This window comes from Anopheles darlingi, chromosome 3 (assembly GCF_943734745.1).
Source record: "Anopheles darlingi chromosome 3, idAnoDarlMG_H_01, whole genome shotgun sequence".
Classification (NCBI taxonomy): Eukaryota; Metazoa; Arthropoda; class Insecta; order Diptera; family Culicidae; genus Anopheles; species Anopheles darlingi.
In genome coordinates, this window is record NC_064875.1 from 53,827,042 (window position 1) to 53,845,497 (window position 18,456).

At 52.2% G+C, this 18,456-nt stretch overlaps 1 protein-coding gene across 1 annotated transcript in view; it reads right to left on the reverse strand.

Annotated features, from left to right (window-relative positions):
- The window catches only part of LOC125955601 (uncharacterized), a 35,738-nt gene that overhangs the window by 6,538 nt on the left and 10,744 nt on the right, over nucleotides 1-18,456 (reverse strand). The window contains exons 4-6 of the mRNA XM_049686740.1: nucleotides 13,384-13,494; nucleotides 8,690-9,001; nucleotides 5,613-5,696 (exon numbers count right to left, since the gene is read on the reverse strand). Of these exons, the coding sequence (XP_049542697.1) occupies nucleotides 5,613-5,696; nucleotides 8,690-9,001; nucleotides 13,384-13,494 (507 nt within the window). The remainder of the gene's footprint in view (nucleotides 1-5,612; nucleotides 5,697-8,689; nucleotides 9,002-13,383; nucleotides 13,495-18,456) is intronic.

Below are 18,456 nucleotides of genomic sequence, written 5' to 3' on the forward strand. Positions count from 1 at the left end.
GAAAGTATCGAAGAGGCGTGAGCCTGTTACGGGGACCGGCGTGTCCACGCGTACCATCCCCCCCCCGGGGGAGGCCGGCCTTGCCGCGTTGGGTAATATTCATAATTGTGTGATAATACCAACAGCGGGCACCCCGCAGGGGCGGCGGTCCAGTGCCGGTCGGTGGAAAACCGTCCACTTTCACCGACCGCCGCTTTTTCAGCAGCTTTTCCGAACGCTCCAAAGCATGATCACCTGCTGCTGCTGCTGCTGCTACGCGACACACCGCGATGACACACCATTTTCACGCCAAGGCGGTGATGGAAAGCCGCGATGTCACGTCACGTTTGCCTGATGATGGGTCTAGTCTCAGACTAGACTGAACAAACGGAACACGCCTTGGCACTCGGTGATTTACGAACCAACAGTTCAGTCTCTGTCCTGTTCGGTCGGTGGGACTGGTCGACTATCAGCATAACCGGTGACGCCGAAACCGAGGAGAACGGTGCGAGGGATAGACGAGGGCGCTCTAGAGTATTTGCAAGGTATGGACACATTATGACACCCAGCGGCCACCAGGAGGTGCTAGCCAAGGTGTAGTACCTCCTCTCTCTCTCTCTCTCTCTTGGTGCCATTGTGTGACACCGACAGCGACACCATTTCGCTTCCGTTTATGTTTATGAAAGTGAAACCCCAAGTCCACGACAAGTAGGCTGATGGCACAGGTATCACCTTACGCCCCGTTTGGTGGGAACAAAAAATGGAGCACTTCCGAGACTTCCGAGAGAGCGATTTGCGATTGATCTCTCGCGATGCTCGCTAGCGGTGATGCTTGTTTTGAAAGCGGACGAACTGGAGCCGGACTCACTAGCAGTCGTTAATCGCCGTCGGATCGTCACACAAGAAGACGAAAAGGAAGACAGGAAGTGAAGACGCATCGTCACATCGTTGCATCACCGGCCAGCCAGCAGCAACCGGCTACGATCGCTATTTACATTTCCGCTCTACCTTTAATCCGCATTTTATGTCACTCGCCGCGATGGAAAACAACGTCTCACGAGCAGCGGTAGTAGAGCGGGCACTAGGCGGCTGTTACTGTCCCAGTCTAGTTAGAACAACACCGAGGATCCGATGCTTTCTTCTACACGATCGGTTTTTGTAGCGGATTTCTGAACGGGTTCAATCAATCGCGAATTTGTGTTTATTAGCACTAAACGGTTTCTCCGACATAGCCCCCCACAATACTGATTGCTTGTTATTGCCTTCACTCCGCACCGCAGGGGGGCTGGGAGCGACATGTTTTCGCGATCATCGTGCTTAACGCTAAAGAGCGCTAGAAGAATACAACGCCTTCGAGCTTCTATTGCCGGGCTCCGAGGCAAAACATAGAATTCCTCTTTACCACACTCCGACAATATCAGCGAGCATGCGAGCTCCTCACACCATTTGCCATGCCAGGCAAATTGGTCGACAGATTGGTGGTGGTGATGGTGGTGTAATGTATACAATCTCCCCCCCAACGGGCCAATAAACCAATAAATCCATCTCGTAAAACTGAATTAACATTTGGAAACTATGTGGCAATCCGCGCGCGCGCGCGCCCGCAAACGCCAAGAAACGTTCCCGTCCCTTCGTTTTCTCAGCAGATATGATGGGAATGCGTGTGGAGCCAAGCCACGGAAAAGCCACGGAAAAGCCACGGGTTCGCTCGGGACAGTTTCCGGACAGAAATAACTTCTGTTCGATAACGCCACGATCGTCGCGATCCAATTAGTGTACGCAGCCACGTACAAGGTGGAGGGCGATTGCATCAGCTATGCAGGGAATCGCCGGTTTTTGGGGACCATAAAGCCCGTCCCGTGCTAGATCCCCAGAGTCCAGAACGGGTATTATTCCCGGTAACAAATGTAAATAATTATGGGACAAAGTGGCGGCAGCAATCGAAATGCCGTAGCCTCGTTAGCTATGCTTCATTTCTAATGCGTCTCTACGCATCATCCCGTGCGCATACACACACACACACACACACACTCGTAAATTGGATCAATGCCAAGGGATGCGCGGTGATGAAGACACAGCATAATTTGATGTGATGCCATCCCGGAGCCCAATCGCTCCGGCTAGGAACATCGTAAAAATCCGGTGCTCTGGATTTAAAATGGAACCGTTTTGGGGAACCTACGGGCGCGACAATGTGTGATGCGCTGGCCAGGGCCAGAGAGGATAATAGGCTCAGGCTTGGACTCGGAATTTATGACGGACTCCGGGCGGTAACGATCCGAGTTGGATTTGCGTCCGCGTCCACCATCGGCGACGTAAGATGCCGCCACGCGGCCGCCGGAACCAGTTTCGAGCGCTTTATGATAGACAGCGACAAACAGTTAGGATGGCCAGTTCAGGTCTCCATGAGAACGCACACATTCCTGGTGTCTTGGGAACTCGGGAACTGAGGATCTCCGAGTCTCCGGACTGCCTGGAATGTGATTCGCACATACGGCCAGCACCCCTGGCACCGATCGCGCCGATTCTTTATGGCCCTCCGATTACATTCGCATTATGGTGGCAATTTGTCTTGATAAGCGCATAACGAGCATGACGGAATGGCGACGTTTAATAAGTGTCACCGATACCACCACCACCGTGGCCACCTCCGGTGCGTGTGTGCATTGCAGTCGCTTCTCATGTAAGAAGCTCACGGCATCATTGCGGCACCGTTTTCCCATTTGTCACTTCGCTATTATGGTAAGTAATGGTTATGTTAATGTTTTATGATCGGTATTTGCCAAGTACCTCTGGCAAGCTGCCTGCCGTTGTGCCGTTTGTTGCCAAGTATCGCTGCGAAATGAAACGTACAGGTAATCGCATCCTGTCTAGCTAGTCTCTTCTTGACCTTCTCGTACAAGGATCAACATTCGGATTCGGTTCGGGCTCAACACACGACAATTACCGGGCAATAGAACCGGGAAAGAGGATGTGGCGACCCAATCAACACTCCCCGTTAGACCATCAGTGAAACCTCACAACAATGGGAGTTCCATTTGTTTTGCCTTTTTTCAGCCACAGCCTTCCTCTCGTCGCGCCCCTTTTGCTTCTTAAAACATTTGCTGAATGGCCTCATTCGTCACCTGGTGGCCAGAAATGAACCAATTTAAATCCGTGGCGCTCGCGGGCTCCTCGATTGTTTCGCGTTTGATTCGGTCCCCGTTGCGCCGTCACAAAAGCAACCCAGGAATTCATTCAGAAGCCGCCACTGAATTACATTTTTGGGCCTCTAATGCCGCCGCCGCTACCACCTAATGTGCCACTCCATTACTTCGCGCAGCAGCACCACCACCACCATGATGCGTGTGTGTGGCTAAACGGCCAAAGGAAATGAGCGAGAACCCGGGGGAGGACGGGGGACGAGCGAAACAAATTATGCCGATTTCGAGTGAGATGTCTCATAAAGTATCTCTTCCTTTCTGCTCTCCTCCCCTCGTCGTTTGAGCCGCCGCGGGACAATAAAGAAAACGAATCACCCTCCACCTCATAGGCGTACTGCCCCATACGCTACGTGGGTTCGTGTCTTGCGGGCATCGCAAGTCTCCCCGCGCGAGCATGGTGCGATCGTTGTGGCGTTGTGGCGTTGACCCAACTTGTCACGAGCTGCAAAGCGATGGCGCTTTGCCTTTGCCCCCCCCCCCCCTCCTAGGATCTGTGTGTAAACCGATCCGCAATATTTATCGTCCATCGTCGTTCCGGCGCCATATTGTGTGTGTGTGGGACGGTTGGTGTGCCCTCCGAGGCTAGTATAGTGGGCAAACCATAAGTTGTGGTGTGCATAATGGGCTGCAAAATGATGCAGTGTGTCCGTGGAGCTTCTCTCCTTTCCATTTATGTTTTGTCATCCCGGGCACACACACACACACAGTTTAGCGAATGACAAATTGGGATTGCCATAGGGTAGTGGGCGCACTACAAGGACCACCATCAAGTGACCCTTTTATTGACCTCCAATAGTCTGAACACTTGGCAGAAGAAGCGCATGCTGTGGCTATGCTTTTGGGTTCGCTCCGTGATCCCATTTACTCCGGGGCCAAAGCTACCTGGTAGTTAGCATTAGCATCGATGGCTGTTAGTGAGCGAGCGAGAGGCCACGGTCAATCTCGCCGGGCTGGGCACAGATTGAAATTAAGAAAATAGGAAAACACATGTAAAGTGAAATCCGTTTGGCCGACAAACAAAACAGCACAAGACCTTAATTAGGGTAGCTCACGATCGGGTACGGCATTTCCCGAAAACCGCCTTCCACATCCATCTATCCATCCGTGTGTGTGTGTTGGTGGATCATCCCACACCGCCCCCACCATATGACACGCTGCTCTTTGCGTATGCTAACGCGTCGCGGAAGCGCCGACGGAACGGAGAAACGCGCTTAGCGGCCGCTCGGTCAGCTGCTTAGAGAGGTCCGCAGGTTTATAATTACACTCTCCTTCCTACCAGCGGGCGAGCTACCTTAATTGGGGCTACCCTTTTCGCGCTTCGTTTCGCTTTCGTTTTGTGACCGAACAAAAAGGCGCATCTTCTCCGTACGGCACTTTCCTTCCAGAGCACCAGAGAGCATCACTTTATTTGGTGCAGGTCTCGTGGTCTTGGAGCGGCTTCGATTGGATGCAAATCGATCACATCGTGAGCCCTAACCTAAAGTGCGCCCCAACTGGACATCGATTTTCCTTTAAATGTGGTTGCTACTTTAGCGGCTGAAGATGGTGCGGGATTTGCATACAATGTCCGGAGAGACAGAGACGCTTCTTATGGCGCAGCGTAAATATATCAATTACACGATTCAGCGAGTTCAAACGAGGCGTGTATCGGGGTGAGAGGCCACCCGCATCGGCCGCCTCGGTCGCGCCACCTTCCGTGGCGACCGGGCGTCCATTGAACTTTTATGAATGGTTATTATGTAGTTTGTTTGGATTGCGGTTGTATTTACGAGTCTCTGTCTGTTTGCTTCCTTTTGCATTTGATCCTCGAACTGTTTGCCCTCTCGGATGCTTAGCGCGCTCTCTCTCTCTCGCTCGCTCAATTGATGGCCAGGAAGTGATTATTGATGCTGATGCGGTGTGGAGTTTGCGGTTTTGTGGTTCGTGGCTTGGCTACCGGTGCGCCTCGAGGCTTTCGCTTTCGCACAATGTTTGCTTGTGTCCAAAGTACTGGGAGCTGATTGCCTACAAGCTTCTTGGCAAAAGTTCTCATCAAAAACATCACCGTGTGTCACCGCGATGATCGGTGACAATCGGAAAACGCTTGAAATCTGATACCCAACCCGCGGAAAGTGTAAATCATTAACAGCTTCCCCGCTGCACTATCACTACATCAATCACGTCCATCGCCACAGGAGATAGTAACACTGTTATCTCAGGTGAGTAATTAAGTGAAACAATCCCCTGGCAATAATAAAACACTCGCAACACTGTAAATCATAATGAGCTGGAAGCAAACCCCCAACAAACAAAGAAACAAATAAACAAGCATACACACGCACGCACTCACGCACGTGAACGCAAACCAAGAAAAGAGAAAGACATAGCCACTACCTATGGCTAGGAAGGGTCGATGAAGGTGGGAAAAGGCCGCTCATAAACACAACTTACTGTTGACGTATTTTATGGGTGTTCCAACGACGCGGAACGCGATGCACGGTGTAAAGATGTTTTGATTCGGCATCTGCATGTCATCTGTGGGGAGGAAAAGAAAAGGTGAAAACAGAAACGTAAGAATCGAGAAAGAAATGAGCAATAAGGGGAATTGCATGGGTTTGCGGGGTGCAATCGTCGTCGTCGTCCTCATCATCATCTTCAACCCCCGCTTTGGTGGGGGGTGCAAAGAGAATTTATCGCTACAACGCGTCGCGAGAAGAGTATTGCGAGGACCTTGTATTAATTGTAAACTCTCGGGGGGCTGCAGGTGAGAAGATGGCATCGGAACAGGCGACCCACACACACACACACACGGACACACAAAACCACCCTACCCAGTGTATCGGCCATTCTAATGGTCTGCAGAGGTGTGCAATCGAACATGTGCTATGAACCGGAGACTCTGGCAGCCACCTACTTCGAGAGCAAATGATTTCGGAACGTCGATACGCACGGGAACGACGAACGCCTAACCAATCCATTTTCCCGGCGGCCTGGTCCGTTTTTATGCGCAGCACAAATTGAAATGAAGCTCCCGGTCAGATCTCTGGAGGGTTGGCCTAATGAAATGGAGGGTAGCGGAACTCCCGGAAGCTTGAACCCGGGTCTCGAGCCGGACCGGTGAAGGCATCCGCACAGATCACGATTTGCTGTCTCGTGGGTTGTGCAAATAATAAATCATAAATCGCCATCGCTTTACAAGCTGACCAGTCAGTGCAGGCCCGGGGACCGTGGCAGCCATAGCGTAGCTTTCTAAACACACACACACACACACGCGTGAGGGATCTAGAACATGCACAAGCGTTCTCCGGGTTGATGATGATTGTGGTGAAGCAGCACCGACAGCAGCAGCAGCACGAAGACACACACGCTCATGAGCGATAATAAATAGAGCAAAATTAATATCCTCGTAACTAGGGGAGTGATTTTATGTTCTCTTCTTATTGTTAATCTACACACACACACACCACACGCGTCTTTCTTGTGCCTCGGTAAATGCCCTGAGCATTCGCGAACAGAAAGACGGGAAATGGTGAGATGCTCCACACAGACCTAAATGGCAGCGATTGCTCATACTGGCCACAACTGATTGCATCGCCCCCGGGTCGGGGGGAAGCAGGACACCTACACGAGCGTCTAGCATCATGCGCGCACATACACATGATGCATCACATTTACATACGATATCCCACCTCCAGCGAGCCTTTTTCCAGTGCTCATCCGCCAGGAGGAGGTTCGTTGCTTAATGAACGACCATGGCCTCCGGAAGGGGAGGGATGGCAAAAGGAAAGACAATGTTGGCCACAGCGCACTCGCCAGCATCAGTATGTACCGGGCGTCAGTATGCATATAACTTACTGATGCTGATTACAAACGATCAACGAACGATGTCGTCATTCCATCTTTATCGCACTCCATTTGTCGGCCCGGGGGGGGGGGGCCTTGGGCAACGGTTCCGGAGCTCTTGAGCTTTTCTCGTGAGGTCTCTGGTCTGTGCAAATGATCATTGAATTCGAGGATCACCGGCCACCGGTGGGGGCCACCGTTAAGGCTTCGGAAACGAATTCTCGCCTTCTGCTGGACCGGGTTTGCGATCTAGATCTCGCGAGATGCGCTCGATCGCCGTGTGTTAGTGTGTGTGTCAAGATGAAGGATGATGATGTGTGGCCTATCAATCAGGAGAGCCCGTTGGTTGGTTGATGTTCTCCGAAAAATTGATTGATAATTGACACACAATGAGAACCACTTACCAACTCTAACGGGGCCGCACACCGTTTCCGGGGCCACAACATTCCGTTTTTTCTATTATTATTTTTTTTTCGAAGAGAAGATGACCCAAAGCAGCATTCATCCTATGCGCTGGTCTATGCCGCTATCGGTCAGCATCGCATATGTGCCAAGGAGGAGGAGGAGGAGGAGTATGGTCTGCCCCGCGTATGATCTTATCTGGCGTCCGGTGTGCCTTTAATAGTTTGTTGGCGTCCTCCTGCCTCCCGCTCCGCTCATCGCTAGCCTATTGCTAGCTTATCAACACATCAGGCCGCGCCTAGGCCGTAGAATCAGCTTTTGCACCAATTCGTTCCACATCGCGGCATGAGGTAACGGTCGTTCGGTCGTCCGGGCGGTCGGCAGCAACCGCCTCGACACAATGCCCCCCCCCCCCTTCAATGGTGGTGGCGGTGGCGTGGCATAAGGCACGAGCCAAACCCCCGCTAAAGCCAACAAACTAATGAATTTATGTGATGGAGAGCGCTCGTCTCCCCCGCCGAAAATAAGCCCCGGCCGGGGCCAGGTCGCGCGTGTGTGTGTGTGTGTGTGCAGTGTCCTGTGGATAGTGATTCATCATAAATTTATCGTGCGCTTCTTCAGCGCTTCTTCTGCGCTGCTTATGCTCTCGCCATGCCAGCAAATGGGAACGCTCCTCAAAAAGAATTTGACACGACGCCGACGTCGACGCCGGTTGCGCTCACTGTTCGCTGGCGATCATTACTAGCCTTCTGCACCGAGCGTGTGTGTGTGTGTTAAGAAGGGAAACTAGAAGAACGAACAAGACGCGCTTCGTCTTGTTGCTGTTGCTGAAGCTACAACACTCCACGCACTACATTGTGAGCTCGCGGATGTTGTTCCATGTTTCCCCGGGAGATTACCGAGCGTGGTCGAGAGTCACGGCACTGGCGTAAAGGGGCTGAGGGGAAATCAGCAAGCGGTTCTAATTATTCCAACCGCGCATCGCGGCTCACCAACCGTGCGATATTGTAACACCAGGCGCAGTTGGCCTGGTGAAGTGTCAGTGACTCCTGGAAGTGTGTGCGCGCGCGCGCGCGCGCCTCGAGACAGATGCCCGGCCCCCCTGGTCACTGGGAATGGGCGTGGGGGCAGGGCGGCATGATGTGCTCAGCGGAGCGTGCGACAACGTTGCGAGGAACATCCCCTCCCAGCGGCGAGGGGTGGTTTTGATGGAAATTAAAGAATTAATAAAACAAAGAGGGAACACCGAGAGTCGCTCGTTCGTTCGTTCCGTCGCTACTTACCGGACTGGTGATGGTGGGAGGCTGGCGGTAACGGTAGCGACGAGTGGAGGGCAGCCCGGCTGCCATCCTTCAGTAGCGGTGGTGTCAGCGGCAGGCGCGGTGTCATATCGCGACACATCAGGTGTACCAGCACCAGGCGTCCCTGCATCCGTTGGCGTAGCTCCGGTTCGCCGAGCCACTGCAGATAGATGCGGCCCTCGTCGCGGAACAACCGGAACGGGACGTCCGTGTCGATCGGATTGCGCAGCTCGGCCCAACCCTTGGTCGTGAGGTACTGGGCCGCCGACACCGCGCACATCGGCATTTTGACGCCTGTAACAGGAGAGAGAAAGAAAGAAGAAGAGAGAAGGAGAACCAGATTAAATTTATTAATTACATAAATCCAGCGCAAGATAGCGCGGCCATGGTAACGGGACGAGCCTTCCCGAGAGGCAATCGTTGGCTGCTGAGTTCCTTTCTCGGGGGGATTGAAACAAATCGAATCGAAATAGAAGAGTGCGGTGGTGGATGGACACCCCTGCACTTCGATCAACGTCGCTCCCGTCGATCGATCGTCGTAAAGCTCAGATCAGATTGAGCTATAAAACCTCAACGTACGTAACTGAAAGAACCAACCAACATTGCCAGCTCGATCGACTGGCTGCCTTTCGTTTAATGAGCTGCTAAAAACGAGCTTTGGAACTCGGAACGAAGGCTGAGAGACTCGTACCGACTGTACTTTATGGCCCTCCCCGCTAGGGGCGGTTCATGGCAAGCGCTGCCTTTTCCCATTATTCGGCTGCTTGTCTTGACTCCTCAATAAACTTTTTTGGGCGAATGCATTTATGGGGAAGCTGTGCCATACCAGCAATAAACGCACACGCACACACCTGGTCGGAGCATGCACTAACAATGTTTCTTCCGATAGGCGGGGCCATTACCACGAAATTGGTGGTTGCTTCTTAGTCGTTCCCGGGTGATGTTTGCTTGCATTAAGAATGCAGTTCCTGGCGGCTGATTTCCCACACACACACATAAAACCATTGCACCGCACGGGCATTGCAACAACTGTGCACGGGAATGTCGATTGTAAAGTCAGTTTGAAACATGCTTTTTTTTTTGTGGGCCTGTGATTATCGCGTTCGTTATCAGCTTTATTATCACCGGCTTACGTTCCGAAAGGCCGAAAGGATTCTCTTCGGCTCCACCTTTTGGATGCACCGCTCGCTCGAACTCGAAAGAACAGGAACAGGTTCCTCGTGTTTTCTTTGGAGGTTAGGGGACAACCATAACACCCGGAGCAACACACGGACATTACGCCGGGCCGGTCCCAAAAGATTCGTGTTAATGATTCGATCAAATCCCTTAAACCTGTTCCAATTGAATTGAGACGTTGCTTGTTGTTTTCGTCGTCTTTGTCGTCATCGCCGTCGATGGGCGTTCGATGCGCATCGTAAACGCTCCGATTTGAAGTGGTTTCTTTGTGCGCCAGGGAGGGACGGAGAGAGACTTTCCCAATCCCGTTAACCAGAGTTCGCCAGCAGAAGCAGCAGCAGCAGTCTCGGCAGGAGCAGCCAACTACAACAAAAGCTTCAGTGCCAGCTCCGGGAATTCATATCCCTTCCCTTTTGTTGCTTTACTACAACAACAGCCGGCGCCCATGTTGCCGTTTGCTGGCTGATTGTTTGTTATCGAGCTCATCAACACAGAGAGAGGGAGAGAGAAAGGGGGGAGCGGTGATCGTCAACGGTAAGGCACCGTTTGCTGGATCATTCTTTCAATTTCCATCGAGTGGGGCATCTCCACTTCAAGGTGTAACCATTGTCGTACGAGTGATGAGGTGCCGCCCGCCATTAGAGGATTCTGAAGTATCCCTGTCCTGTTCCCTGTTGTTTGTTCTCTCGCGTGTATTTTCCACGTATTCCGTGGCTCCACATTCCAGCTCATCGACGTCTCGACACCTGCGTCCAGGCTGGTCAGTCCGTGAGTCGGTCGGTACGCCAATCACAGCGCAAACAAACTCTCCGGTCTAAGGTTCTCGATTATCACAATCATAAGCATGATTATTGCCATTAAGGTATTACAGGCGAGAGCCACTTGAGCAAAGAGGGAGGAGAGAGAGAGAGAGAGATGCTGTCTTACGCTATTATTATTTTATTAGTCGCTCGATTCCGTTTCCTCCTCATCGGTAAAGAAGGTATCTTCCGAAGGACCGAGGAAGGCTGAGGACCGCTGTGCCGGCTCAAGTGGACAACCACAACAACCTGTCCCTCTGGTCGGTCGTCCGTAGCTGATTTGCATTCGATCCCCCTTCTACTTGAGCTCTACTCAAAACTATGTTTACCGTTCTCCACGTTTTCTGGCAGGCTGTACGGTGGTTCGGGAATCGGGAACCGGCATCGGAATCGGAACGCAAATCGATCCACTTGTTACAACGGGAGCAAAACCCTTTCTTCAGTGCGCGGTCCAGGTCCAGACCAGCGGTGGATCGTTTTTACATATCAAAGCGAAGGTGCTCACACGCTGATAGAGAGATGATTCCTGGTGGATATCAGCATCAGGCGTTATTGTGATGTAGATCAAATGCGCGGCCATTGTTCGAGTGATGACGGTGGCCATCGATTTTTGGGCCTAAAAGGGATGCTCCCCCCTCGAAATATGTTTGTAAAAATTAATTTCTTTTAATGTGTTTGCTCCCGATCGGTTCAAAGGCTTCACATTTCCCCAAAACTACAAATCGAGCGAGCGATCGAGAAATGTCCAGAAACAGGTTAGGATTGGTCTCAGATCGAACTCGTCTTCGCGAAACCTCACGGCCCGGGTGATCATAACGTTTATGAGCTTTATTGGTGTTGCGTCTGCCGTTTTATGGCCAACCACCCTAGATTCGACGACGGCGACGACGATGGTGGAAGGTGGCAGAGGGCACAAATTTAGCGACTGCCAGCCAGGGTGCCAGCCAGGTGCCCGGGATGAGCATCTCATTTCGTGGCCAAATTTCGAGGCGCATAAATTAATGAATCGCACCCCACAAAAGACCCGAATAAGCCGAAGGTGCGCGAAAGCAAACCGGGGCAATCTAACCTCGAAGAAGCACACCATAAAGGTATCGCTTCGGATCTCTTGCGATGTTTTGATGATTCCCAGGGCTGCATCAGCCTGATGCTGCCAATTGCACGATTCCCGATCCATGATTTCGCGGCCAGGTGGTGGCCACGAACGAGAAATTTAAAAAAAAACGGCAAAGCAGAAAAACTCCTTTTTTTCTTCCTTCTTTTATCGGCAATGGTGGCCACATTGATTTGATAGTTCCGGTGCGATCGATTGCGCTAGCGTGTGTGCGGTGTGTGGTGTTGTAAATGCTGACTTTAGATGATGATGGCTGGCGATGATGGAAAAGCGCAGCCGTCTGCAGTTCATTAACCTGCATGAATTATGTCGATTCGATAATAGATTCAACAATAGATTGCTGCCCCCCCCACCCGAAACCGTGGTGCAACCTGGTGGTGTGGAGTGGACTTTGTGGCGCATCAATAAAGCATATTGCGGGCCACGCCGGTCATCCGAAGGTCCGAAAAGTGTCGAAAACCGGGATCTTCCCCCCGGGGGTTGATGGTCAGCACACAAAAGCAACAAAGCACCGGTGCGCTTGCCCGGTTAATGACGTATAATGATGACCAATTTGGCGGTATTCTCGGCGTACGCGATGGCGACAACACGGCGCGGCGCGCTTATCTCGTGCTCGTGCTACACCACACCACAATCAACATAACGACCCACGACGACGAGACAGACAACATAAGCCAGAAGCGTAAGCGTCTAGTCCAGCGAACCGCGAGTGCACGGTGCACGGTGTAATGCAGCCATGTTCCTGGCTACTGACCTGCTTAATGGGGTCACTGCCATCGGCGGCGGCGGCGGCGGCGCCGCTCGTTATGCGCGGAAGTGCTAACCAACCAATAATGTTCTCGCCGTTCGGCCGTTACTTCAGTGAACGGTACCACGGAACACGCGCCGTTACGTGACCGTCCTGGCGATGGCTGGTACAGTAGTAACGCCATTCGAATTTGGTGACTCCTTAAGGTCAAAGACAAAGTGCGAACCCCAGACCCTAATCCTAATCTCTAAACTAAACTAACTGTGTGTGTGTGTCGGGGGCATGTTTATCCAGTCCAGGCGTAGAAGCAGGTGTAAGTAGCTCTTTTGTGCGTTTGAGGATCCTCAGTTTACGCAGTTGCACCGCCATCAACACGTCACAACACTCGCATACAAACAGCACAAACAACACAAATTGCACCACTCGAGAAAAGGGGTGCAAGAGGTCAGGTGCCACTTACTGTGCGCGTTGTGGCCACCCGGAATCGTCACGTCAGAACCCGGGAGAACGCGAGCCATTTGGCAAGCAGTGGACCACCGGGTAAATTAAAACTTTACCAATCGCTCGTTTCGCGCGTGCTAGAGATGCTGGCAAAAAAAAACCATGATGTTCAGGTCAGGGAAATGGACAACCCGTTTTTTCCGCACCGAGCTGCGGCTGCGAGTAATTGTTTGCTAAATTAAAGTCAAGTGCCGCGGCGAGTGGACTGGCCTCTGTGTGTCTATGTTGCAGCCGGCAGCCGGCAGCAGGAGCAGCAGCATCCATTGCGGTACAGACTCTTAACCGATCAACTTGCTGCTGCTGTTGGTGTGGAGTGTTGCACGGAGCAGGAACTTACCGGGAAATCCAATCTCTCGGCTGGGATGAACGATTTGGCCACGGTGCGGCAAAAAGACGAACGGTATCTTCTCCTCGCTCGATCCGCTGATGAACGGCGCTAGAGTGCACTCTGTGAAGGAGGAAAAAGGTTCGTTAGAAAGAAGTCGTTAGAAAGAAGATCGTTTGTTGGGGGAGAGAGGAAGAGAAAATTGAATTATTTTTCAAAAAAAGAAGCAACGATCGCTGGCTGGCGAGAGCGAGGTCAACCATCATACCAAAGACCCTCCGTTTATCAGTCTCCGGCGACCCCAAAAAAACTGTAAGTGACCATTTGAAAACCAAAAGTGTGGCGCGCTCCTTCGGGCACATTTTCGGTCGGCAGTTGAATTGAAAATTTGCTCCAGAAAAGCGATTCGTCGAAAAGCAGAAGCAAAACAAACGCGAGGTCTGTGCGTTTAGGAAAGATGAACGATCCAGCCTCTCTCTGTCTCTCTGTCTCTGTCTCTGTCTCTATTAGTGCCACACACAACGCGGCGTTTGGTTGGTGCGTTTGTCAAACGGCCGACGATGTGCCCGCTTCCGTCGACTTTCCATTTCATCGCCCGACCCGATCCAGCCCGGCCAAAAGCTAGCCAAAAGGCCGGGGCCGGTGGCTCGTTTTGGGAACCCGGAAGCCGCGGTCGCTTGTTGATGAAGCGCTAAAAGGCCTCTCGCTGGACCATTTTATGGAAATGAAATGCAGATACATTTCCCTTCATTGTCCGCCTTCTCTCTCTCTCTCTCTCTTTCACTCTGGCAGCCTCTCCGAAGAGAGATAGATAGAGAGAGAGGAGGGAAGCGACAATAGCCGCTGGTGCGGTTTGGTTGTGTCTCCCTCCCCCTCGGTTAGCATCAGAATGGAAGCATCACCACGGGATGGAATTGTGCTCTCGAGGGCCCCAAGGGCGTCGATGAGGTGGTCGGGGTGGTAGTGGAACCGATTTTCCCACACAAATTTGTTGCAAAGTGAGCACCGGTTGGGATGGCGGAAGATGGGGAAGAGAAGGAGGAGGACGAGAAGGAACTAAATCAACAGCAGAAGTGATGCGCAGAATGAAGTTTTACCAATGTAAACGAGCCCTTCGCCTGCCGTCTATACCGTGGTCTATGTAAACAGAAGAACTGGGAGGGGAGGGGGGATCAGCTCTGGATTCCTCACAGGGGGAAGAGGGATGGACCAGATGCTAGATCACGGAATCCACGGGTTTTTTTTTTTGGTTCGTTCCGTTCCGTTCCGAAGCGATTGCCGCGTTTGCTTTGGATGCGCTTCACGCTGCATCAGCGCTCCGGGCTCCGGGCGGTTGTTGAGGAGAATATAGGTAGGGGTAGGAAGGGAAGGCTGAAGAACCGTGAAGAACGATCGACCGGTACACCGGTACGGTACACCCGGCAGGCACGCCCGCCCGCCCGGTTGAACTATTGTTTGCATATCCGTCTTGTTCCCAGGCCTAGGCCGAGCTTGGCTTGGCTTGGCTTGGCTTGGCGATCGATGATCTCGACCTGTTTATGGTTGGCCACTTTTCGCAAGCTCATCATCATCCTATGACCTCATCCTTCGGTGTGACCGCGGTAGCCACTGCTCGGTCACTCGCTCACCGAACGGTTTGCATGCCTCCTTCCTCCGGGGATCGATTCCCAAAGTTCCATTGGCCGTTGTTGTTGTTGTTGTTGTCGATGCAAAATCGAAAGTCGGAACTGAATTTTTGCCCGAAGGCCGGTCTGATCGGACTGATCGCACATTACTTGGGAGCCCGTTTGACAGCCAGAAAGAGCGTGCTATAGCTACTAAACACTACTACTACTACCGCTACTACTACTACTACCGGCACGTCGCTGGACAGTACAGTAATTTGACAACCGATTTTCGAGTATTTTCGATTGACGAGTGGCTCGATCCCAAGGGAATACAACGCACTTTCTACCATTTGTGCTGGGTTGTGTGTTTATTTATAGAAATGGAACCTCCCCCATTTCTCGTCATCTCACCGCTCTCCAACATTAGATTAATCGTTGGCCCAATTTCTGACACCTGCGAGTACCCGGGAGTGCCCCTAAGTCGTTGTCGGTCTCTAAAACGTTTGTTGACAATTTCGGAGTGTGCGCCGTGGAGTGAACCGCCATATTAATCGGCACGGTAAATTACAACAATTGGCAAACGACGATGATGGCGAGATGGTGACCATAACCTTAAACTTCCAACCAACCAAATAACTAACCACCCATCATCATCATGATCGTCATGATTGTCATGATGATCATTCGTCAGCTTTCGTGCACTTAAATCCATATCCACCACCACCGGGGACGACGACGAAAGCGCCCGCGCCAAAATGATTTGCCATTAATTTCGGAGCTCGTAAACAATGGGGTTTTCCCGCGGGGAGAAACCACCGACCAACAGCAGCACCAGCGGGCCTAATCTGCTAATACTCTTCTCGCCTTGGCCTGCCTGGTCTCTGGCGCTTGGGCTATTTGGATTAATCGCCGAATCTGGGCAAAAGAAAGCGTAGAAGCGACAAGACAGCGCGTCTGGTACCGTGGTACCGACGAAGCCGTTGCTGCGAATCGAGTTTTCCTTGGAAAGAGGAGGAAAAACATCTCGCCAGCACACCGGCTGACGCTTTTCGAGTTTTTCCTGGCCTGCTGGTGGTTGGCCCTGGTTTTGTGGTGCCGACGGTGCTGTACCTGTATTGCAAAAGAACCGCTACTTTGTGCGCGCGGTTCGGTCGGTCGGTCAGTTTCGGCTCCATAATGCACCTCTCGCAATGGCGCCGCATAAATGCGGTCGGATTGTGGTCCAGATTGTAAACGGAAAAAGGAGGAACAAACAAACAAAAAACCATCTCCACAACCAAACTATGTTACCACATTTTTGTGTCTCGCATTTTCCACATTTTATTGTCCAGCCAGGTTGCGGGCTCAGTGCAAGTACTCGCTTGGGGATCACACTACCAAACTCCGGTGCATCCGATCCGAAACGGTTGACCCAATTCCGGGATAGCAGCGCGAACAACGTCGCCGCATCATAATTCGTTTAATGCTCTCGCTTGCTTGTCCAAAAGGGCCGGACACGAATACGAACTAAATACAATTGACCAGCAGCCCGGCCCCCATTTGTCGAAAATTTGTCATCATTTTTTCCCAACCCACCACCCTTAACCACCCCGATCATCCCTCCCTTCCAAATAATTGATACAAAATGGGAATAGGGGAGAGCGCGCTCCATTCGATTTCATTTTCTATTTCCAATTTTAAATCCAAATTTTGCGGAGTTGGGAGAGGGAGGGGTGGGCAGGTTGCACCCATTTTCGGACAAGGCGGCCGAAAGGCGGATCCCGGGAAATTGGTCCGCGGCCAGCCTCCCGAAAAGCGGTGTCCCATCCCACTGGCAGCCCTTTTTTTTGGTTGGTTCGAACTGTACCACCACCACTCCATTGCCGGAGCAATAACTGTTTAATCATCATGTTGGTCACCTGGCGCAGGCCTGGCGGCCAGTTCGTTCGTTGGCGAATGGAAAGCGAGAAACATATGGCGCAAATCGCAATAATCATTATAAATTCACACTTTAAACGGTTGTTTCACAGCACTGCTTTTCCCCTTTTGCCTTTCCGCTTTTGCTCTAGCGACTCCCGGGAGTAATAAATGTTTTCTCATGACCTGGACCGACGGGCCAGGCACTCCAGCGGTGCAGGATCGCTCGGTGGCCGCGGTGGAGAAGCCGACCCCGAACCCCAGGCTGAAGTACTATTTGCTCCTCATCATCATCTGCTGTCGATTTCGACCGGTTCGACAACGACCGGTGATGCCAATGGCAGCAACCAGCAGCAGACGTTGAAGAAGGTGAGGGAAAATCGAATGAAAAAAAAACCCCTTCCAAACAGCTGGCATAAGATGAGCATTAGAAGACGGCTGCCGAAGAGGCTGTAACCTCGGCTCCCTCCCCCTTTTTGGGCAGCCACAGATCGAGAACTCTATCTCCAGACCAGAAGTGGCTCCTGGAATGGCTAAACGAGTGGCTTTCGGTGAAGCCCTGCGCCTGCGATATGATGGTCATCCACCACATCGAGCCACACTCGATTCGATGATTCAAGAGAGCCGGCCGGTAACCACCACCACCAAATATGGCCACCCTGTGATCAAGCGCGTGTGAAACATTAGGACGGTAGGGCCCCCTTCCGCGAGATCAGAACCCCTTGGCGCGAACCGCGTGAACTGCTTCTAATGATCCGTAATCAGATCCATCAGTGGATGGGCGACGAGAACCGGGAATGCCGTTCGAATGCCGCTGCCCCCCGAAACCGTGATGATTGCCATGCGTGTGTGCGTGTGTGCGTGTGTGTGTGTTCGCGGCGCGGCCCGGCGCACCGGTTCGGCACCGACTACACCGCGGTAAGCGACTAACGAGAGAGTGTTCTTGTGGCGTTATAATTTGAACAAAGACGGCTCCCTTCCCCCCAGCACCAGACCGGATCCATAAGGGGGATGCATCGTGCCCCGGTGGAACAGGTTTTTTCTTTTTTGCTTCTCTCCAACGGACCCCGGTCCCTGTCGACGCGTAATTGGAGCATATTGTCTCACATCATTAACGTCCGAGGTGAGGCGTTTGAAGAGCGGCGCTGTAGAGAGCTGTCGAGACGGGCATCGGAGATCCGGCACCTAAAACCCTGATTGGAGACGGCACCTGATCGTGATCGGCAGGTTCGGCGTGCGAGGCCAACGGCAGCGAGCTAGATCGATCGATGGGTGGATGGATCTCGTATCTCGGACCTTCTGCGGTCTTCGGTGATCAACAGTATTTGCTAAGCAATTCCGAACCGAACCATCACTAATGAGCATAACGGGAAGAGGAAGAAGAGCTCGCGTTACCCTTGAACAACGAGCCTTGACTTGACAGGGCCTGATGGGCCAGCAGTTCCCGGACGGAATTTGGATCGCCAATTGATCGCATCATCGGCTTCCTGTCAGCGCTTATCGGAGCACTCCCTTTGAGGCCTATTTTAATCGAATCTTGCCTCCAGTGAACCAGAAATTAACCGATAGTTGAGCCGCATCA